Source organism: Haplochromis burtoni, unplaced genomic scaffold (assembly GCF_018398535.1).
Source record: "Haplochromis burtoni strain Fernald_Lab_line unplaced genomic scaffold, NCSU_Asbu1 Contig_20, whole genome shotgun sequence".
In the NCBI taxonomy this organism is placed as follows: Eukaryota; Metazoa; Chordata; class Actinopteri; order Cichliformes; family Cichlidae; genus Haplochromis; species Haplochromis burtoni.
The window spans coordinates 1421127-1444357 of record NW_024582381.1 but is presented as its reverse complement, the minus strand read 5'-3'; the positions used below and the strand labels follow the sequence as shown (position 1 = coordinate 1444357).

Genomic DNA, 23231 nt, shown 5'->3' with positions numbered 1-23231 from the left:
CGAAACGGCTCTTAGAGCCGACTCTTTGAAGTGAACGACACCCTCTCTCTCGCACTTTTTTCCGCTTCACTCTGCACGCGAGGGAAGGGGGGGAGGGGCAGTAGTTACACTCACAGTAGCACAGGAACACAGCCGGAGGGAGAGACAGAGAAAGAGAGCCAGGGACAACAACGTCACATTAGAAAGGTATAGTAATCATCCACAACTATTTTCAGTTGCAGATGATAAAGGATTCAGAAAGTTTATTCATGCAGGTCCATATGACAGAGAATATGCATGTTCTTTTTGTTTTCATATTTTAATTTATATTTAATTGTGTTGTGGTTTGCAGTGTTTTGTGTTGTTTCCCTTTACAATTGTTTAAAAGAAAAAGTTGAAAATTTAATTAGTTAAAAGTTGAAATGTAAATAGTTGGTTTATGTATTATATTATTTATTTATTACATTTTATGTGGAGTGAATAAATAAAAGTATATTTACGGTGACTCCTAGAGACAAAACACCTACAAACTCCAAAACACGTACAAAACACAACGGAAGTACTCCAGGATGCTAGGCGCAGTGTTGAGCTTTGTACATGATTTCATCAGTGTTGGGTAAGTTACTTTAAAATAGTAACTTAGTTACATTACTAGTTACTTCTCTCAAAAGTAACTCAGTTACTTCAAGTTACTCGTTACTTTCAAAGTAACTAGTTACTAGGGAAAGTAACTTTGGTTTTACTCAGAATTCTCTTGTTAATGTGTTTCTTCCATAACTTTGCCAGTCTTCTAGCTTGCTTACTTGCCACAAGTGCACTGTGCCACCTACCAATAGAAAGGAAAAGATAATGTGCATATTTCCACGAGAGAAATCCCACGCCTGGACCGTCATTGACTGCTGCCATGATTCTAGCCTACGTCACAGCGTCATGTGCGCCTTTTACATCCAACACAAAAACTGCAGTCGTGGTGCTTTCGATTGTACTCAGAACTCGGAAATTCTGCCTTCTGAATAGGAAGATGTAGGTAACACCAGACTGCAGATGAGCTGCATACAGGGCTGGACTGGGACAGAAAATATCCCGGGCATTTTGACTAGAGACCGGCCCACCATTATAGGAAAAATCATAAAGCCTTTGAATGAAAACAAACGCTGTTGTGACAGTGATGTACACTGTTCTGATGGTATATATGCATCAATCTATCAATCGTTTGTTGTAAGATTCAGATAATTATTTTTTAAAAGCTAGACATTTTAAATGAGAATAAGAAAGAAAAGTATTTCTTTGTGCCCCCTTTCCCTGTTAATGCCCTACATGGCCCCCTGGCAACACTTTGCTAGACCCGCCCCTGCACAGTTACCAGCTGTCAGCTACCTAAAAAAGGATCCTGGTGTTATTTGTCTCTCAGAAACAGTTCATAACTTCCCTTCAACTCATTCATGTCACCTAAAAGGTAAACCTGTTTCTCCATCACCTGTTCAGCTCTGATGATTCAGTAAGGACATCTCCTGGTTTCATCTTCATGTTTCCCTCTCACCAGATAACCAAACCATATCATGACCAGCAGCTTTACAGCTGTGGCTCCAGCAAACATCAGCTGATACTAGAAATTAATATTAAATAAATTCTAACAACAGCTGATCAAGCTTAAACGTGCTGCTGTTGTTTAGCGCGACATCCGCTGGTTTCCTCTTTCTGGCGCAAAGTGAGCGATAAACAAACAAGAGAGCCGATCAGCTGATCATTGATCAGTTTCATGATTGAAGTAGAAACGGGAGAGGGAGGGGGGAGAATGAAAGAAGAAGAGGCAGCTGTGCAGCAAACACAGAATAACTCCAGCTTTGTGCCTTTTTCATTGTAGCTGAATTACGGGACAAACTGTTCCTTTTCACCTCAATAAGAAACGCGTAATATTTTCTCTGAATACCAGACGGGACGGTTGGCAACTCTAATAACTTATGAACAAAATAAAGTTCAACATCATTAACTTCATAGCACCACCCAGCTGTATAGAAACTCCGTCATGCTAGCTAGCACGCAGTACGGAAAAAGTCAGAATAACGAAAATAAACTCCACCTAAACTTGGTTCATATCTGACCCAGAGAGACTGCAGGTCATAACTTCTTACCTGAAGTTCAGTTCACACTTGGACCGGCGGCCGCCTCGGGTCTCTTTTCCTTCTGCGTCCCTTTTCCTTCATCCACCTGCTGGCCTCCACCACTTGCTAATGTTACTGAATCTGTGGAAGCTCCGCGATAGCCACCACACGAAGTAACGAGTAACGACCCTATCTAAATCCCAGTAACGACTAACGCGTTCCTGATTTTGGCATAATAACTAGTTACCGTGCTCGTTACCACAATAATAACGTAGTTACTGTAACGCGTTACTTAATAACGCGTTAGTCCCAACACTGGATTTCATACACATCATATTTTATTGATAATAAATTAATTAAAGCAACAAAACAACCTGAAGAGCCGGTTAGGAGCCGAAAGACCCTGCTCTTTTTAGTGAGCCGAGCCAAAGGAGCCGGTTCTCTAAAAAGAGCCGGAAGCCGGAAGAGCTGAGAGAAACAAGCCAATTTATGCCATTTTATTTGCTTTATTACATTTGAAATAGAAATTGAAAGAGTTCAGTAACAGAACGTGTGTAACAACCACGCTTTTTTCAAGTACGCTCACTGGTTTTACTTAAACAATAACATCTAAGTATTTGGTGGAATTTAAAGATAACGTAGAAAAAAGAATCAGGCTGGAGTAGATCTGCTGCACTATGTCAGACACAGGAAGCCTTCAGCTGGACGACCTGAATGAGCTGCAGGTATCCAGGTTACCTGTCGTCACTTTGAGTTGCACCAAAGGAGCTGGAATGGACTCAAAGTGTTTCCTGCTGATTATGCAAACAGTTATGACTTTGATTATACCGACTGTGCCTGAATGTATAACTTTAAACAGCTTCTTGGGCATCTGTTCATTGGTTTCCTTCATTTTTCTTGTTTTTATAAGTGAAAAAGGAACAGAGAAGCCCACCTGACACCACGGCTCGCTGACGTAGTGTCCGTAAGCCTCCCGGCCATCCTTGTCCTCGGAGTGATGGAGGGAGCGGGCGGTTAGTGGATATCCTGGAGGAACATTCTCGAGCAACACTTTAAACTTCTCGTCAGTCAGAGCCTGACTCGGTGTGAGAGAGAGGTTGGGAGGAACTTGTCGCAGCCGAATCAGGAAAACGGACGCAAATGCAGACGGAGACACTTATGAATGTGATAACAACACTTTATTTATAAGCTGTGGAGCAACACTTAAAGGCAATCATGTACTGTGAACTGAGTCCCATAGACAACAATGATGCTAAGTTTAGCTAGTAAAACAGTTTGCTAGTGTAGCTGCTGACACTAGTCTCATTTCAGTTTGATGGTACAAACGTAACAGGAGTGACATTATTGATATTTTACTATATACACACTATTTTGGAAAAAAGAAAGCTCAGTGGTGGAATCAAATATGACATTTCAGTCCAAGGTATTTATTTCTATTTCATATCATTTATGACTCCTGTGTGAAAGCTTTAGTTATATTTAAGGACAATATCCCCAAAATAAAGTCAGAGATTTGATCCTTGTGTGTTTCAGATAAAATGAAGACAAACTGATGCAGTAAATATTCTTTTATTGATGAGGAAAAAAAAAGTTTTTTGTTTTCTCTTTTAATTTTGAGATTTTTATAGCTTTTTTGCAACTTTAATCTCAGTTCTTTTTCAAACCTGGCTATATATATTTATATGTATAAAACCTTAAAAGAAGTTAACTTTACCTTTTTTAACTAAGTAAATTTTAGGTTCATAGAAATATTAGCTTTCATTTGTTACTCGCAATTTTATTTTTAAAATTCCCTTAAACATAATTCATTCATTTTATTTTATTTTATTTTATTTGATTGCTGATTGATTTTGGCACTTTTGGTCCGCCACACTGTGGCCCCGCCCTATCTCGGTGATTGACAGCTCCGCGTCCCTGCCTCCGTCGCTCTGCCCGGCCTCCGCCATCTTGCCTCTCCCTGCCTGCCAGAAGCCGAGTGCGGAAGTGGAAAACGGCAGTGTGCGGGGCTTAGGGTTCCGCCTGTGGACGGCCAGCCAGATCCTCCAGCCGACACAGCCAGCTTTCCATCATATCTTAACGGTTTCGTAGCGCGCCAGAGACCCGGGGGGCAGAGATGGCTGGACGGTTACCGGCGTGTGTTGTCGACTGCGGCACAGGGTAAGCTGTTTAGTCCGGACCGCCGTGCAGGCAGACGGGCAGCCCGGGGGCTGAGGGGGCTGTCAGTGTCAGCAGGGGCAGCAGCCATGGGTGTGTGTCTGTGTACACTTACAGCTGGGCAGCGAGCGAACATGCTAACAGCGACTTATTACTGCTTATTATCGGGAGCTTCAGGGTTAGTTTAAACGCCTTCCTGTTCTGGTTCTCCTTCCTGCCGCTCAGGTGGTGTTTTCTGGTGCAGACCTGAGGCAGGAAGGGTTCCCCTCATTCATCTGGAGCTGGAAAATCTGCACCTCCGCTCTCATGATAATATCTGATGCTAATAAGATAAAATTTTCTTTGCTTGTGTTTGCTCCCACTTTTTAAAAAAAAAGATTGTAAAAACGAGTGTAATTCATAAATCTCTTTGCTCACTAATTTGGGATTGAGCATGCGCGGTACTACTTCCTACACAGCCTACACTTCCTCATTCACGTTTTTTAGTCCATATATGGTCGTCTCTCGGCATCCGAGCGTGTTTTTTTTATTAACTTCTCTAATTTCGCCTCTTTTACCGGTCCGCCGATTCTTCTCATAACGACTTGATCTCGCAGATAAAAACATCTAAAACTTTGGCATCGGATGCTGTGTTAGAGGGAAAAAAACAGAGAAAGACAATCTGAGCTCCTCCTGCAGCTCCTTGCATTGATCAGAGTACTGCTGTGCAATGCTCTTGGAATTTTGGTATCAATCCCATAAAGTAAATACAGGGCTAGCTTTGCAAATATTAATGCCGATACTTTTAACTTATAAAGCCAGGTTATGTAGAGGAGAGCAGTCTGTCATCAATTATGAGATGAATCATTAATTTGCAAATTCTGAACGTATTTTAATCACCACCAAATCACTGTCATTTTTACTTTACACAATAACTAGCTACAACAGAACAAAACACACCTTTCTCCCCTATCCAGCAATCACTCTCTGATTTATTTATTTATTTTTTAATTTGGTTGAAGCTAACAAATTTTTCTCACATGCTATCTAAGTATTACAGCCATGTCTTTAAATATTTGGACAGCGACAGTTTTTTTTATGAATTTGTAGCTCAACGCTGCCATGATGGAAATGATTTTGTATGCGTGGTTTTAATGGAAATGCTGTGTTAGGTGTCAACAGCGTAATTTTGGGTGCAGACTTTCTGTTAGATGATGCATTAAACCATGCATGACATTTGAAAAATGCTGTTTCCTTTTTTATGAAGGAGGAAGGAAAGAGTTAGAGTCAGTATTGAAACATTGTCAAATTTATTTTAGTCTTGTGGGAAATGAGAATGTTTTGTCATTTTCCAGGCTCATAGGTAATCCGAAATAAAATAAAATGTTAACAATTAGCTGAAGTTTTGGAAAGGGATGATTCTGAAAGATATTGTTCAGCTGTACTGTTCCCTTTTGGGGACTTTGGGGGGGAAATGAGGTCAGTCCATAAGTATTTGGACAGTAAAACAACTTCAGGGTTTTTTCCTGCTTTAAAAAATGTTGACATCCACCAAATAAATGCTGGCTCTTCACAGAAGGAAAATCACCAAGACTGTGACAAAAATGTAGCCTTTTTACTCAAGCTGAAGTCATACTCATGTGCATGGCCACCCTGAAAGGACACTTTGGAGAAAGTTTTTATTAAAAACGTTGTTACTGTTGCCACTCCAGTTCATGTGAAATGAAGCAGTCAGGATGTGCTGAAAGTTCTACAAATCTGAAGAAATTATTGCATTAACTCCCTTGGAACTGCTGCCCCTTTCACACGCTGCAAAAACTATAAATGAAAGGATTGTTTTTAATGATTGAACCACGCGATGAGTTGTAAAGATGAGCAGGACTGTTTTCTTTTTTATGAATGAGGAAGGAAGGCGTTAAAAAGTCTTTCTGTGAATTATATTTTTAAACCTTTGCTTTTTTTGTGCCCTAAAAACATGTTTACAACATTACAGCTGACATCATTTCCATAATGCTGCTTCATAAATGCTGCATGATGCATTTAAGGGCAGATGTTCTTTAATATTCCTGTTTAGGACATGCTGCAGGTTTACAGTTAAAGGTGATAGAAAAAATACACAAAAGTGTTTAGGGGGGAAAATAAAAAAATAAATTAGGATGGTTTTCTGAGGTGAAGGTTTTGGTTGTTGGAAGCATCTTGTGTGTGTGATTATACACACAAGAACAGTTGATCTAATGTTTCTGGTCATTTGATGAACAAAATGAATCTAAATGTGAAAAGAAAATGATTACAAACTGGTGAAAGGTTAAAAGATCTTTGGTGGGCACCACAGTGCCTTCAAAATGCACCAACTGAGTCGTGATAGGAGTGCAGCTTTATGTAATGGCTTGTTTGAAATATTAAAATTGACTGTGCAGCGGCTCAAATGCTGCAAGAACGTGAACAGTAACAAACAGAGGGAGGTGTTTTTTATCCTAACTACCTGCAGCCCTGGCTAAAAGGTGCTGCCGGTGTGATAGGTGTGCTTGCTCTGTTAATCTGGGCTAAACGTGCCATGCATTGCTTGCATGTGGAGGCTTGAACTCGTCACAGTGTATACAGCTCGTATCAGCAGCCTGCCTATCCCCTCAGGTTGTTAACCAATCTACTGCAGCAAAATCTGTGAGCTAATTTCTCCTCAGCGAGCAGACTGCTTCATAATAACCCTCACGTTCCACTTTTATACCAATGCAAACCTCTGACCAGAAGAAAGAAGAGTTTTCTATTTTTCCAAGTAGAAACTTTGCGGCGGAGGCACACAGTGCCAGCTGTGGGCAGATGTTTTACAGCTCTGATGGGGCTCAGCAGCTGCCTCTGACTAATACAGTGACCGCTTCACATCCTTTTACACATCATCAGGCCTCTGAGTGGCCAAGATGATATTATCAGATTAGACTGAAAGAAGCTCAGTCACAGTCATACTTGTTTTTTGGGTTTTTTTGGACACCAAAGCTTCCTTAAAAAAAACAATCACAGGTGTTGCAGCTGAAGTTTGGGTGGAGTCTTCTGTCTGAAGCAACCTGTGGGGGTCTCCTGACATGAGTTCAGCGGTGTCATAAATAAAGCTCATGCTGGACTTAAAAACTGTGTTTTCCAATAAAAATAAAGGATAATTTAGCTAAAGGCAGCATAAAACCTGCAGCTCGTGTTGTCCTGTGCAACGATGTGTCCGCTGTCGTGCTGGGTGACGTGCTTTTTTCTTCTTTTTTTTTTAAATTTAAAAGCGTGTCCGGGCAGGTCAAAGTAGGCAAGCTAGGACGGCTCTGTGGAATGAAGGTTTTCAGAGGACTGTTGTTGTTACACATGTGATACAGCTGTTTGTTTTTACGATTGCCAGCACAGGGTTTTTCATTTTTAACTGTGTCCAAGGCAATAAAACCCTGAAACGTGGTCATTTTTGTGATGAAATTTTGAAAGTTTATTTTCTTTAAATAAATGGGAAGTTGAGGTTAAGGAGGTGGATCAGGTTAGTGGTTTTATTGGTTCTCATTTTTCTCAGAAGTTTAGTTTTCTAGTGTTTATTCATACACTTTTAGTTTTAAACAGCTCTTTGTGTCGCAGAATAATGTTTGTGTGAGTGTTACTCGTATCATAAAGTGCTTTGAGTGCTTGAAAAACTAGAGAAATGCAGTATTAACAGAGTCTGTTTACCATTCTTGTAGCATGTGTCAGATCATCATCATTAATAACTCTGTAGCTGTGACTTTAACAACATGAATGTGAGTAATTACGCACTGATGAAGGAAATTAAGTTGCACAACATTTTTTATGGCAACTTTTGTCAGCGCACTCTTTTCCTTAATCAAGCAGCATAAATCTTTAAGGTTTCCTCAGAGACAAACAGCTCCAGTGCTTTCCAAAACACGACCCTTGGGATTTTGTGTCAGTTAAATATTATCACTGTAAGCACACAAAAAGTAATGAATGATATTCAAATTTACTGCATTGCTGAAGACCGTTTGCCTTCTCCTCTCGCTGTCTGAAGCATACACTCTGGAAAAGATGAACCTAGCGTCCAGGTATCTTAAACGATCACTTTTTAATGGCCACTAGGGGGCGAGAAATGTGTTTGCAAAAGGACTTCCAGTCCTAGAAAAGTCTGAAGACCTCTGTAAACACTTGCCTGACTAGTGACTGTTGTGACGTCATGTCCAATGTTAAAACACCAAGATGGTGACGACGAAACTGCTTAGCTCAAGTTTGCGTAACGGGATGTCAGTGGGTGATGTCATAGCAGCTATGGGATACATTGCTGCCTGATTCACAGTCACTCATATGTCAGCAGTGCTTTCCATGAGTGTTTCTGCTGCTCCTTCTTGGCCTGACTGAGGTCCAGAGGGATGCTGCTCACTCACAACGACACGGTAAATCAAATCCTGCTTTATCATCCTTTGTGACCCTGATGATTCTAATTTACAACACAAACATCCTATTTATAGATTCAAATTCACTGAGGTCATAGCTCACATGAGGTGATTTCCCACAGACTCACGTCACTGTTTTTGACTTTGAGATAAACTTTCACAATGCAATAAAGGCAAAAAGTATATTTTGAAATTTTCATTCATTGTTATGTTTTGTTTTTTTTTAATTTATTTTTTTTTGTGAAAGGAGCCATTTAGGATGTAAAACAAACTGAAAGCACCACACTTACATTTCATCACGAAGAAAGAAACTGTGCGTTCACCGCGCCTGTTCACACTTCTTCTCTGTTTGGGCTCCACCAGCCGAGAAACTCGTTGCTAGCTTTGTGTGCTGTTGGTGCAGGTGAAGCTGTTTGCAGAGCAGCCCTCAGTTTCAGGCTGTGGTTTTAATGCTGTGGCTGGTGGGTGCAGTTATCTGTTCTGTGTGGCTTAAAATAACTTTGACTAAACCAAAATTCATGCGATAAGCTGCATGGTCTCTTAATAACTCTGCCTCAGTTTGTCGCTGTGAGTGTCTAAAGTACAAAAATCCGAGCTCATGTTAAGTAAAAATATTGAGTCTGCTGAATCTCACCTGACAATTCAGTAAAAAGAGACACGGCAGACATGGTGACATCATACAGTAGGTCTCCAGGTTCCAGGAGCACAGGTTTGGTGGGTTTCCCTCCGAGTTTCTGCTGTGCTGTTTTTTTCTGGCTGCACCTTAAAACAAATAAAAATCTGTGCTGGCCAGAGCTCTGTTAATATTTCAATGTGCTGTACAGATAAAGTGTGAAGATGCCAGATAAGATTTTACCGTATAACCAAAAGTTGTTGAGCTGAAGCGGAAAAGAGAGAACTGGGTGGTGTTTTCACTCTTGCCTGTCAGCTCGTACCTCTTGCTGTCAGAGGACTTTAACTTTATTTGACCCCAGAAACATAAATCAGATGGTGGAGCACATCTGCCTAGCTGTGAAGCAGAGTTTCCCTTTTTGTCTCCCAGCTACACAGACATGCGTACATCTGCAGAACATGTGGGCTTTCTAATGGGGATTTTTATTTTTTACATTTTTCTTGCACATTTTTCACAAGTTATCAGGACGATTTAGTTATTTTTATGTAAAAGCTGATGTTTTCTCACAGGCTTTGGCAATGAGATCAGACAAAACAAGCGGTTAAAAGCGGGTTTTTAAAAAAAAAAAAAAATAATAATTTTCTATGTTCACCATCCCAGCCGGTTTCTTCTTAATCGTACATCTCTGCTTCCTGTCTGTATTTACTCTACACAAACTGCAGCGTTTCCTGTGCATCAGAAGGTGCTGTGCAGGAAAAAGAAACCTGTGATTGGAAAGGAAACTCAAAAGCCATCATAACTGTCTTACAGGGTAAATATTCTAAATAGATGTTTGTTCCTGGATAAATCTCCTGAGGTTCATCGTCTCATTTTAAGAAGTTTCAGTGAAATATTACAGCAGCTTGAGGTCAAACAAATCTAATGAATTCATCTGTAAGTGAAAAAAATTTGAAAATATGGGAGGAGAAGTGATGACATCATTGAACATATTTTGTTCACAGTTCAATTTTTATTTTTATAGCCATAGTTCAGAACAACAGTTGCTTAAAGGTGTTTTATATTGTAAGGTATAGACGGTACAATCAGGTGATGGGCTGTGAGTAGCTTCTGGTGACTGTGGGGAGGAAGAACTTCACGAAGAGCACAAAACCTCAGATAGAACCAGGCTCAGAGAGGGGCAGCCATAAGCTTCAGGCTGTTTTAGCAAGTTCCTATTTTACTTTTGGAAACTGTAGAAGTAAGACAGCAGTCTGAGAGAGAAATGCTCTGTTACGATAATAAGGTACTGTGAGGTCTTTAAGAGTTTGAATGAATGAATTCCAGTCTAAAAGTAAAAAGTACATAAACTAATTTTTCAACATCACTCTGAGACGGGATGTTTCTAATTTTTCTAACAATGATCATCAAATGAAAGAAAACAGTCCTACATTTTTAATTAATCTACACATTGAAGGTCCAAAATGACTAAAAGATTCCTCACAGTATTGCTGGATTCCAAGGTCATGCCATCCAGAGTCAGTATGATTAGCGATGGTGTTTAGAAGTAGAAAATTAGGCCATTATGTCTGTAAAAGGTGCCTGTAGTTAAACTAATTTATTAATGTAAACTGGTCTCGTAGGTAAATATAGGTGGGTATCGTCTGATTAGCATTTAGTTAAATGTTTATTTACATTTAAATATTTCTTATATTTTAATAATATTTGTTCCTGATTTCTTATGAAGAAGATCAAAAGCGAGCAGCCTCATATGAATCTTATCTTTAAAGTTGGTATTTGAGTCGTATTTTTAGCACATTTGTTGTGCCATAACTTCAGCGTCTTTGAGATACTGCTGATGTCCTTCCGGCTCCTCGTTTTGCAAAGATGAATTCAAAGCAGCCACTGTTGTGACCAGGATGTGGTTTGTTTTGCCCGCGGTGCTCTGGCATTCGTCAGCAGGGTCCTCTATCGGTCCCTCGGGCCTTGTGTGCAGGAAGTACAGGAGCCCTGAGCCGGGATCGCATCTGGTTCACATGTGCCTGCGAAACATTGTTCAAACAGAGGAGAGACGGTTGTAAACTCAGTTCTTTGATGTTAAATCTGAAGGTGTGCTCTCTCAGGATCAGCCATTCTTAAATCTTAAACATCTTAAGTCATTTATCATGCTTACAGATTCTCTTGTACTGCAGCAACGCTGCAAATGCAGCTGCCCGAGTTATATGAAAGACGCTTGATTTCCTTGACAAACATAGACGAACATAGTTGACCAATACAGCATGAATGGCTCTTTCAGGGGGCTCCCATTAGCAATCCCCAGAGTCGCTGCTGCTTTTGGCACCCACCCAGCGCGCCTGAGGGACAGTGACGCCATTGATCAAAACGATAGGGCCAGAAATAATCTTTACTGAAGGAAAAGGCCTCGCATACAAATGCAGTTCCAACAGACTCGATGTCCACGACGTGCAGCCTGTTTCCCTGTAGTGAAACTGATTGTTGTCTGTTGCAGTTACACCAAACTGGGGTATGCAGGGAACACAGAGCCACAGTTCATCATTCCATCATGTGAGTATTTTGCATCCTACGTATTTAAACCAATACCGCCAACGGGCCTCTGCAAATGTTTGACATTATTCCACTTTTCTAATGTCTTTAGTCATAAAATACACCAGATTTTATCAGTTTATTTTCTTTCTCTGTTTAATTCTCTCTTTTCTCGTCAGGTATCGCCATCAAAGAGTCGGCCAAGGTCGGGGACCAGGCCCAGCGTAGGATGATGAAGGGGGTGGATGATTTGGACTTCTACATCGGAGATGAAGCCATAGACAAACCCACGTATTCCACTAAGGTACGAGACCTTTAGAGGAATACAGAGAATCCCGGTCGATGTGAATTTCATCTAAACAAGGAGAGATTGGATATTTTATCAAGGCTCAAGCTGGGCTACTTGGTTTTGGGGTGCATCGTGTAGATGTTTCTCTGTACCCGAGATAGACTAACAGCTTGTGAAGAGGCAGACTCAGGCAGCGCTCCCTTCTATTTTTAATTTGTGAGAACTGCAGGCTGAGCTGGACTCCCAGAGCTAAAAAGTGGGATAGATGAGTCTGTAGGAGTATCTAAATTTAGTGGATGGTCTGTGACTTTGCTGAGGGTTCAGCTGTTGAGTGTTTGGAGGCTGAGGAAGGAGAGCTGCCATCTTTAGCTTCCCAGAATAGGTTTCTGTAAAGTCACTAATGTCACTCATTAAACTGAGCTTTGTTGCAACAGTGGCCCATCCGTCACGGCATTGTGGAGGACTGGGATCTAATGGAGCGCTTCATGGAGCAGATCATCTTTAAGTACCTGAGGGCCGAACCTGAGGACCACTACTTCCTGTTGGTAAGAGTCTTAAACACAGGGCCTCTCCAGTGATGTTAAACATTCAGTTTAACTGCAACAGTCACTTCTTAGAAAGATAAAGATAAATGAATTTAATGCTCTGCCGTGAATATGTTTGAGTATTTGTAGATCTGTGTTAGTGTTTTTGATCTGCAGAGTTTTACTGTTAGGTCCAGACTTGAGTCTAACTGTACCACATCCTGTGTTTGCAGACGGAGCCTCCACTGAACACACCAGAAAACCGAGAGTACACTGCCGAGATCATGTTCGAGTCCTTCAACGTACCGGGGCTCTACATTGCTGTGCAGGTCAGGCTCCCTTACCCTAGAGCTCTAGTTTGTTTGTTTAACTGTGGAGGCATGTTTGTGTCTTTATTTTGCAGTGAAGACTAGAATTAATTCAACTGCACAGGGGGCAACTTTATATAGGAGTGTAAAGTTTGCAATAATAGGGTCCTGGAAACTTTATAGGGCAGGTGGCTCTAGCTGGTAGCTGTCAGCTAGTTGGCCTCTGTGTGCTGTTGGAACCATTTGGAACATTTTTAATGATGTTATTCATCAACAAAAAGGCCGCTGTGGGGTTAATTGTACTAACAGACCATATAAAAAGTCTGTGCTTCAGATTACTGAGTGAAATTCTGGAGTTTTATTTGCACTAATTAGCAGGTATCTGTTCCTGTGTGACGTGCCCATACTGATACTGATATCTCAGTGTGAGATTCAGTTCAACATAAAGCAAAACTTGAGCTTCTGAAATGTATTTTACTTAAAATACTTTTAATGTAGTGTTTGTTTTGTATGTTCTATTATAAAGACACAAACGAGCCTCCGTATGTGAACAGAATATGATTGTATATGGAGGAATTTGAAAGGTTCAGTTATAGCATGTCTGTTTTGAATAACTTTTCATATCATGTGATCATGTGACCATGTTTAGTTCACAGCAGTGTGTCACGATCACTAGCACTGCTGAAGTGTGAACATACTGTGAAGTGTGTGACATTCCCGTGTGTATGTGTGCGCGACAGGCTGTGCTCGCTCTAGCTGCCTCCTGGACATCCAGACAGGTCGGGGAGAGGACGCTGACGGGTACAGTCATCGACAGCGGAGACGGCGTCACCCACGTCATCCCTGTGGTGAGTATACAGATCACGCCATTGAAGGACACGCATCCCTGAGCTGCACTTATTTTTGCTTTCTGTTCATTAGAAGAAAATAGAAAGTTTCAGAGGGGAAGCATCGACAAGACAACCGAGAAATGTTTTGTGAAACATGAAATGAAAGTGATGGTTTGAAAGCTTAAAATTAAAACATTTCTGATTCAGAAATGAGACGCGTCATTTCTGATCTGTTTACCCACCTCAGTTCATTTGAAGTAAAGACAATCATTTAAAAAACATTTAAAAATCGAGCAGTGGAGGGTCTGGTGTTTCTTTTTTGCTCAGTGAAGGTAAAATGGGAACAGAGCAGAGTTCTAGTATAACTTCCAATGTGCACGAAGAACCAGCAACACTTTTGTTTATAGACAGAGTTTATATGATTGGTGTGTTTCGACATGTGGCTTTCATTACTGAAGTCGTGCCTGAAAGCTCTGCTCTTTTCTTATAAATGTACCTTTTATCATTTTTTTGTTCTGTAATTTACTGTTTATGTGAAAATTAAACATATTTTTTTGCATTTCCTCGTAGCTTTTCCCTGTTTTCCCCTTTTCACCAGGCTCCTTAACTGTTTTTTCCCCTTTCTGCCTTCTGTGTGCACTACTACCTTATTGCAGAACCTCTTTTATTGAAACGATCCATCTTGATGTGTATATGAGACGTGAAATGTCGAGTTTCTAATATAAATCAGAAAACAAAAGTCCAGAATTTAATCTGATATCCTAAAAAAAGCAAACAGTTTCGGAAATGCGTTTTTAAACCTTTGGAGAAACTAACCACTCACATGCATCTACTTCCTGGTTCAATGACTAACCAAACCAAATTTTTTCTAGTGTGTGCTTTAGGAGTTAAATGGAGTTTAATGTCATGTGTACAGGAAGCAAGTACACTGTTTTTGTTCATTAAAAAATGCTCCTGTGCTAATTTTAATCAATTATTTCTACAGCGTTTTAATTGATTGCTGTTTTCATTATGGTCATTTGTAACTGTTAATAAAAACAGACGGCTTTCATTTACCTGTGATGCAGAGCAGCAGTGTATGTTTCTTTGAAGTCTTATAGACCGTGTGCAGTGTTTATATATTTTTCCATTTTGCTGAGTAACCGGATAGTGCCGATTTTAAAAAATAGGGCAGAGTGTCTCGGAGGCTGGAAGAAATTACTCAGTTTGAGGAAATGTGCTTGCAGAATTCGTTCTGAGGCTGAATCAGCGAGTCTGCTGAGCATGCTCATGTCTCCGTGGGGCCTCGCAGATGTGATGGAAAAACACATCCAGCTTTAGCCACTGGAATCTCTGTTTGGTTGCAGATTGTATGACATCCTCTGTCTTTCTTTCTCCACCTGTCTCTTTCTCTTAGGCTGAAGGTTATGTAATTGGCAGCTGTATAAAGCACATTCCCATCGCAGGGCGAGACATCACCTACTTCACCCAGCAGCTCCTGAGGGAGAGAGAGATCGGCATCCCGCCGGAGCAGTCGCTGGAGACGGCCAAGGCAGTGAAGGTACAGCTCCAGCTCCCACCGCCGCCTCTGCGGGGGAGGCTGTTATTATAGTTATTCAATGTGTCAGCAGTGGCATGCAACATGTTGGTCTCCTGTGGCTGTAGAGGCTGAAAGCATCCCCTCGCTCTCTCTTTGCTCTCACACACAACAACACACGGTGATAATGTTATTGAAGAATGTTCTACTGACAGTCATTAAAATATCATTGTCATACTGCTGAATAGCTACAACAAAGACAAACTGCAGCATTCAAATGCAATATTGTGTTTTAGTGTAAAAGGATCGGCAGTGTTATATCTGTATAGCCCGAATTTTCTGTTTCTGTGCACAACAGAAGCTGAACGCTGTTTAAAAAAAAACAGCAGTATGAGACTAATTTCACTCTTTAGATTAAAATGCTTCAGCTGAAAAAGAGCCGGGGCACTCGAGCTCCGTTTGCTGCAGTGACAGCACCGGACTCCGCTGAATTATTTTTTAAATCAGGGAACAAAGTGGGACTGCACTGCATTTATCTCACAGTGACAGCAGGTGGCGCCATCAGTCTGTCTCAGGCAGCAGGCGTCCTTCATACACAGTTTCCCTGAAACTCAGCCTGAGACGATTCCTTGTGGGACACAGACGCCACACTTCAATATTTTCTCTGTTTTTTGCAGCTAAATTCGTGTCTCAAGAATTCATTATTTTTTCCTCCAATTAATTTTCCAACTTTCCCGGTCACGGATTGATGTGACTTTTATGTTAATGCTCTTTCTTTTATTTTTCCTCCCTCTGTCAGTCACTATATTTTCTTGATTTGCCCCATTTCTCCATGTTTCCTCCATGTTTATTAAACAGCTTGTTATCCAGGACTTTGTTCTGGATGTCAGGGGCCATTCTTCATTACCCCGAAACAGAAAACAAGAAATGAAGTGAACTGAAATAATTAACATTAGCACTGTCTGTCGTGCATATTGCCTACCGTGTCTGGAAATGTTAATTCCGGTGCCTCCTGGTGTGTTGGCACAGTGTACCCCAGTCCCTGCAAATCAAAATAATGAGTATGGGGCGCTGTTAGTGCTGCACGATTCAAATGTGTCGGTGCCTAATGTTCCTATCACTCCGGCATTACAACCCATGATAATAGAAGCTGTGACACAAATAGAGCCGCGATGATTAAGTTGGCAGATTCTGCTTTCTGTGACCTGATATAACACAACTTTTTCCTGTTGCTCTGACCACCAGGAGCGGTTCAGCTACGTGTGCCCGGATCTAGTCAAAGAGTTCCAGAAGTACGACACGGACGGCTCCAAGTGGATCAAGCAGTACACCGGCATCAACGCAATTAGCAAGAAGGAGTTCACCATCGACGTGGGCTACGAGCGCTTCCTGGGACCAGAGATCTTCTTCCACCCAGAGGTCTGTCTGTGCCGTGCAAATCATGAAACGCAAATTTGACCTGCTGTTTGTCGCAATTGGGTGCTGAGACATGTGGGAAATTGTGGTGTCAATATAGGAGTTTATCAGGATTGTTTACACATGCACTTAAAGACAAAATGTTAAATTAAAGGGAATTTGTGAGTTTGTTTACTTTACTTTGCAAGTTAGTAAGCAGCTAGTTTGACACACAAAGCTGTGGGGAAACCAGTGTGTGTCCTGCTGTTATGCTGCTCTGCTGCAAACTTGCAGGACTGTAAAGAAACAAGTCTGAGGTGTTCTGCTGGATAAACTATTAAAGAGCCCAAAAATTAAACAAATGAACACACGCCCCCAGTCCCACGACATTATTAGACATGCACAAAGCTCTGATATTTTGTTATGGCTGAATTAGGGTGGCTTGTGAATGTTTTCTGCTGCTCATAAATGCTGATTAGGTGGCTCTGCTGTTACCTCAGTGAACCACCCGTGGTAATTAACTGCACATCTTTGTTTTATACTTTGCTGTTTGAAGGCTACATTTAGTATCTACCTCCACGCTGCACCCGACGACATGTCAACCTTGTTTCTTCCTCCTAGTTTGCCAACCCGGACTTCACCCAGCCCATCTCCGAGGTGGTGGACGAGGTCATCCAGAACTGCCCCATTGATGTCAGGCGTCCTCTCTATAAGGTGAGCTGACACGCATGAAGACCAAACATCTCAAAGAGTGAAAAAATCTGCATTTTTGTAAGACTTATTCACATCATGCTGCTGTTGGGGGGAGAACTGAAGCACACGCTCCTGTTTGTGCGTTTGATGGATTGTTCAGGTAAAAACAACAACAAAAAAAACAGGTCAAAATAAAAAGATTACAACAGGTGGACGTGACACTGGCTGACAGAACAGATGGTGTTCACCATGCTGAGCTCGACTGTTTTCATGAGCCCATGGAATAAAACATGTTTGATATTATCCCAACCCCATAGTGGGAAAAAGACAGACTTAACACGACCATTTGGCACCAAACCACCGAGGTAACAGGAGCACGCCACAGCTTTAGCAGACTCACAGCTGTCACATTACATTTTCACTCCATTTTATCATAGCCAAAAAATTATCCAATAAATAGTTTCTTGTATATTTATATTTATAGAAAATTGAGCAACAGTGTGATTAATGTTTATTTTTTTATTAGTAAAAATCATCTTTGTTCAGCATGTGTGTGTTTTCTTTTTGGTAAATCGCTCCAAAATGACGTAAATTAAGGTGGAGAGTTTCCAAAAAGTTCAGTTACGCAACTGTTTATAGGATCATCGTCTTCATTAACACCATATCCATGTTTAATCTTTAAATATCAACATTGGCATGAGTACAGGTATATCTCTTAGAAAGCCAGTATTACTCAGTCTTTTTAAGGGTCTCATGGGAATGTTTGTTTAGTTTGAAAGAGACAGGAGTGAAAAAGTAAGAACCACAAGTCTTGAAATGTTTTTTTTGTTTTTTAAAAGCTTTTATTAAAACAAAATCATGTGACGTGATCATTTGTTGGGTTTTAATGCATTTTGAGTTCAGTTTGTAAGAGTCATACAGGCCGCTGGTCGGCTGCAGGTCACTGGTGTTAAGCGTTTGTGTGATTATTATTATTTTTTTCGTAGCTCTGTAATAGCGGCGTCCTTTTTCTTCCACAGAACGTCGTCCTGTCGGGAGGCTCCACCATGTTCAGGGACTTTGGGCGGCGTCTGCAGAGAGACTTGAAGAGGACGGTCGATGCCCGCCTGAAGATGAGTGAGGAGCTGAGCGGAGGCAAGCTCAAGGTGAGCAGAAAAAATGAATTTACACTGGGCACGGATCGATAGTTCTCAATCAGCTGAATTACAAAACGGCACACAGGTTTATTGAAAGTAGATGAACTGATTTCAACAGCAAATTTCTCCCTATAAAAATCTAATGAGGCTTAAAAAGATTTGAAATATTTCAGGCTCAGGTATGCAGGGCACAGTTTTTTATAGCTCCATAGATGCTCAGGTCATAAAGGTGATTCGTTACGAGCGGACCTGCAGCTGTAAATCTACCTCAGACGGTAGAGGAGCAGCAAGCAGCGACTGCAGCTAATTTAAGGCGGACCAGAATGTTCTGAACCTCAGAATAAATCTCCTCGGTGTGCGTAAGTAGAGCAGGAGCAGGTTCAGGTTTAGCAGAAATGTCCAGAACCTTCTTGAAACACTTATTTAAATCACATGCAGATAAACTTTTAAGTTTTAAGTAATACCAACCTCCTAACTGTTGATTCAGGTTTCTCTTACTGTACTAAAAGCTTTCCAATAACTGTTGGAAATGGAGTTTTTCAGTCATGTCAGCTCACGTGACCACAGTCTACACTTAAGTGAATAAATGTGCTGATATCAGAGCGATCCGTCCCTAATTTTAACGTCTTTACACTGAAACCCTTCCAGGCCACACGGTTGCAAACTTGTTAAGTATAATTTTGCACCGTCCTGGGCAGCTGGTGGGATCAGGCTTTGTGAGTCAGGATTAGAGAGATATCAGATCAGCAAACTCTTCCTTTTACTCATCTGTGACAAGGTACTCCTGACTCTCTTCTCCATCCACCCCGCCTCAGCTGGACTCTGTTCTTCTCCTCTCCTGTGAACCCTCACAGCTATTTGTCATTAAAAGGTGGAATTACAATTACATTCAAGGAAAACAGGATAGGATCTTCTTGGCCTTGATTTTGTGAAGTTGTTTCAGTTTGATGTCACTTGCTCGATGTCGTTATCCCACATTTATTTATATTAAGATATAGTTGACACACTAAGGAGCACCAGCAATCACAGGTTGTATGTAGATGTTGTCATCACCTGGTTTATTTGTTACATGGGTTGATTAGTGGTGGACGCACCGTAGAAACCACACCCGTATGTTATTGATGGATTCCTGTTCTGCTCAGAAAAGCCCAGTAAATGTGAAAATATTCACAAGTAAAGCATCAGTTACTTTTAAGTATAGTAACTTTTAAGTACTAGTAACTTTGGCTAATTCATAAAGGTCTGAATATAAGGCGGCACTTTCTTTGGTGTATTAAGCTCCAAAAACAAAGTCTTAAACACTGATTTAGATTTTGAAAACATTGAGAAACTGTCAGTCAGGGTTCGTGCACGGTTGCATGGTTTCAAATATAATCTGTGGTGATCAAAGTGACTAATTCTTGTAATGTCACTACTACAGGGTCCTCCCCTGGCTGCATTCACTCTGTAGCTCTCTCAGCTTCTGAAATAATCTTTCCTCTGTGTTTCCTCCGCAGCCCAAACCGATCGATGTCCAGGTCATCACTCATCACATGCAGAGATACGCAGTGTGGTTTGGTGGATCAATGTTAGCATCAACTGTAAGTATTTCTCATGTTATCATCATCATCATCATGTGGTTAAACTTTATTGCAGGAGAAGGAAATCTGCTTTTAGATTCACCCGCATGTCGGCTTTGCTCCCGTGTGGCATTTAAGGCCACACGCACTTTAGTTAAGCCCTCATTTATTGTGTCATTTCTTTTAGTCCTTCTGAGTGGAAGTGAGTGCTGTGGGTGGTTGTGACATTTCATTATTCTTTTTCCTCCCCTGTCTCTTGATGAGTTATTTGTGTGAGTGAGGCGGATAATTTTATCAGCAGGAAACGAGAGTGGGAGCGGAGGTCTGACAGCTGATTCACCAAAGGCTAATTGATGTTAAAAATCGAATAATCCGATAAGAATAACAATCCTTTTCATGTCTCAGGATTCACAGTTAAAGAAAGTTTTGTCGGATAATCGCAAAGATCTTGAGTTTGTACCTCGACCCCTGTTTACCCCCGCGGTTTGGTCTAAATTTAGAACCAATATATCGATCAGTCAATCAATCAAACATCACAAAGGAGTCGTGCTTTTAATAAATACACTCCAATTCAAACCCACTCCAGCACACGTACAGTTCAAACATCAAACAGTTAATTAAAGAAAAACTAAACTAAGATAAAGCCACAGACTGTATGTAAAAGATGGAAGTGTTTTTCAGGTTTGTAAAGTGAAACCTGAGTTTAGAACTTTAAAATAATTTGCACTCTGATCTCTCCCTGAAAAGTTTGAATCTTTCTGCCAAACATAGTAAAGTCCTCCATCAGCCTCTGTGTATTTATTACACGTCTGCTATATTGTTATTACAACAGCATTCTTTATAATGACCAGCAGGGGGCGACACTTCTGTTTGCATAAAGATTTCCAGTTGTGTAAGAGAATAAAAATACAGTTTTATTCATCCCAAATTTAGGAAATGTTTGCTCCAGCAGATGTAGTAGTAGTAGTAGTAGTAGTAGTAGTAGTATAGTAGTAGTAGTATAGTAGTAGTATGGTCATTTATTACAGTCTGCGAAGATCATCCATAGAGTTGGCTAATGGTTTTTCAGTTAAAGGAGAATGGACGGTACCATAACTCGCCTGGCTGAGCAGGTCACCGTGTCATTTCCTGTCAACTCTCTGTACTTCCCTGTTATAGAAATAAGCCCCCAAAATCTCATACTTTTGTCACGATAAGCTACTTTTAGATCTTGGAAGCTTTGTGTTTTTGTGCTACTGGATGTTTCACATGAGTTCAGCACCGTGTTTCATCCATGTTTTCAGCGATAACTGTTTAGTTTTCCACTACGCCTCCTGTTTCAGATCTTTGGCCGCTGATTGTTTGCAGTATTTTAAATGTTGACAAGCTCCTGTTTTGTGTTTCCTCAGCCGGAGTTCTACCAGGTGTGCCACACCAAAAAGGACTACGAAGAGATCGGGCCGAGCATCTGCCGCCACAACCCCGTGTTCGGAGTCATGTCCTAACTTTCTGGAGTTTTGCTGGCAGTAGGAGGGTGGGGTGGGGTGCGGGTGGGTCTGAGGCAGTGATGTTAGGCAGCGCTTGGTGGCATGTGGAGGTGTGTGCAAGAATCCAGGAAAAGGAGGAAAGAAAAAAAAAAAAAAAGAGCCCAGACCAAACAGACGGGCCGGAAAACGTGTTGTGAATGTTTTTCCGTTTTCTTGTTTCTTTTCTTTTTGTTCTTTTCATAATGAGGGAAAACAGTCTGTAAGCCAAAATGATTTTAAGACAATTTCTGGATCTGTTGAGTGGCGATGATGATGACGGTGTTGGTGGATGTTGGTGGGATGGTATTTTCCTGACACCAGAACATTATTTATGCGAATAAAACGCGAGCCCAGGCGAGATCTGGTGACTCTCTGAGATCACGCTTAGAACATATTTTTGTCCTTTTTTCTTTCAGCTTCAGCATCTGCCTGTCTGTTTGCATCCTGGGAAGAGCTTGTTTATATTTCATACTAAAGTTTTTATATGTAAAACTTGGGGAAATCAGGGGTTGAAATAATGTTACGAATATCAGTGCCAGCGAGAGATTGTTTTAATCCTCGGTGCAGCTTTGATACGCAGTATTTACTGAATTCGAGTAGGCGTTGTTCTTTTATTCCCCGCGTCCTCGCTGTCTGCCCTCTCATTCTTCACACACAGACCACGTCAGGTTTCCAGGAAAGAGAAGTGAAACTGAATAAGGATGACTGTCAGATCAGTATTGTTAGACTAGAAGTCTTTTTTTTTATTATTATTAAATACCAAATTATGAAAAGAATGGGATTTGTGTATTTGATGCAACATTCCAATAAAGGCTCAAATTTGTTTCTAAGCCCCGCTGTCGTCTTTGTGACTCCTTATTAGAGTAAAGCTCAAGTATCCATCTCAAGATTAAGAGGTGACTATGTTAAACTATTTTTAATCCCAGATCGGTCGAAATAGAGTGGTAATAGAAACAAACCCTCGACTGACCACAGTCTTCTCAGGTTTTGGAGTCTTTTAGTCACCCGCCTTCAATCACTGTTCAATCCAACTAGCAACAGTCCCCCAAGGCTTTCCATCTGTGGGCCCAAACAGGCCCCTCCCCAGGCTCAGCTCCAGGATGGTCTAGGTGAGGTTCCTTAAATCCAGTAGTGGATCTATAAAATCTAACAAGGGGGCAAGGGAGGACTAGGGAGGGTGACATGTGAAAATCCCCTATATGTAAATGGAGTCCACATATATGCCCCATGTCCTAGCATACACGGGGTTTGGACCTCTAATGAAGGCGGCAATATGAGAATCAGTAATGGTGTCAGTCTTTGACCAAGTGTCAAGTCTTTTTCTAAGAAGAAAATAAAGCCTAAAAGTGACTGTTCAGCAGCATCCCATCAGGTAGGATGGAAAGAGATGGAAATGGAATTATTATAAGACAAAAGATTAAGTAAAGACCTCACCTGATCATAAAATCCAGGATCTGATTTTCCATTTTGAGGCCTATAAGAAGTAATGACTCTCATGATAAGAACAAACCACCTCAGAGTCTGAGGGTTTTATTACCATCAAACGTCAGGAAATAGAAAGTTCAGTAAATCACACCCCAGAAAATATCCTTAAAAAAATCGCTCTGAACTTCTGACCTTCAAAACTTCCTTTGGCAGAAAAAGTCAGGTTCACTCTGCAGTTGTTCCAAGCACAAATCCCACAGAGCAGCGCGTGATGAGGAAACTGCAGCAGTTTATAAAACGT

The 23231-nt window shown here is 41.0% G+C and overlaps 1 protein-coding gene across 1 annotated transcript; it reads left to right on the top strand.

The window, feature by feature from the left end:
* Positions 1–4011: 4011 nt before the first annotated feature.
* Positions 4012–22335, top strand: LOC102300067 (actin related protein 3). The gene is made up of 12 exons (XM_005919370.3): positions 4012–4238; positions 11716–11771; positions 11930–12054; positions 12474–12584; positions 12797–12892; positions 13612–13719; positions 15098–15241; positions 16463–16636; positions 17234–17326; positions 18325–18450; positions 19938–20021; positions 21389–22335. Exons 1-12 carry the CDS (start codon positions 4195–4197, stop codon positions 21482–21484), a joined length of 1257 nt encoding a protein of 418 aa, XP_005919432.1. The 5' UTR covers positions 4012–4194; the 3' UTR covers positions 21485–22335.
* The last annotated feature ends 896 nt before the right edge of the window (positions 22336–23231 follow it).

Coding starts and splice junctions, on each gene's coding strand:
- LOC102300067 (XM_005919370.3), top strand. CDS start 4,195: ATGGCTGGACGGTTACCGGCGTGTGTTGTCGACTGCGGCACAGG. Junction 12,055..12,473: donor AACCCACGTATTCCACTAAG/GTACGAGACCTT, acceptor TTGTTGCAACAG/TGGCCCATCCGTCACGGCAT. Junction 18,451..19,937: donor TGAGCGGAGGCAAGCTCAAG/GTGAGCAGAAAA, acceptor TTTCCTCCGCAG/CCCAAACCGATCGATGTCCA.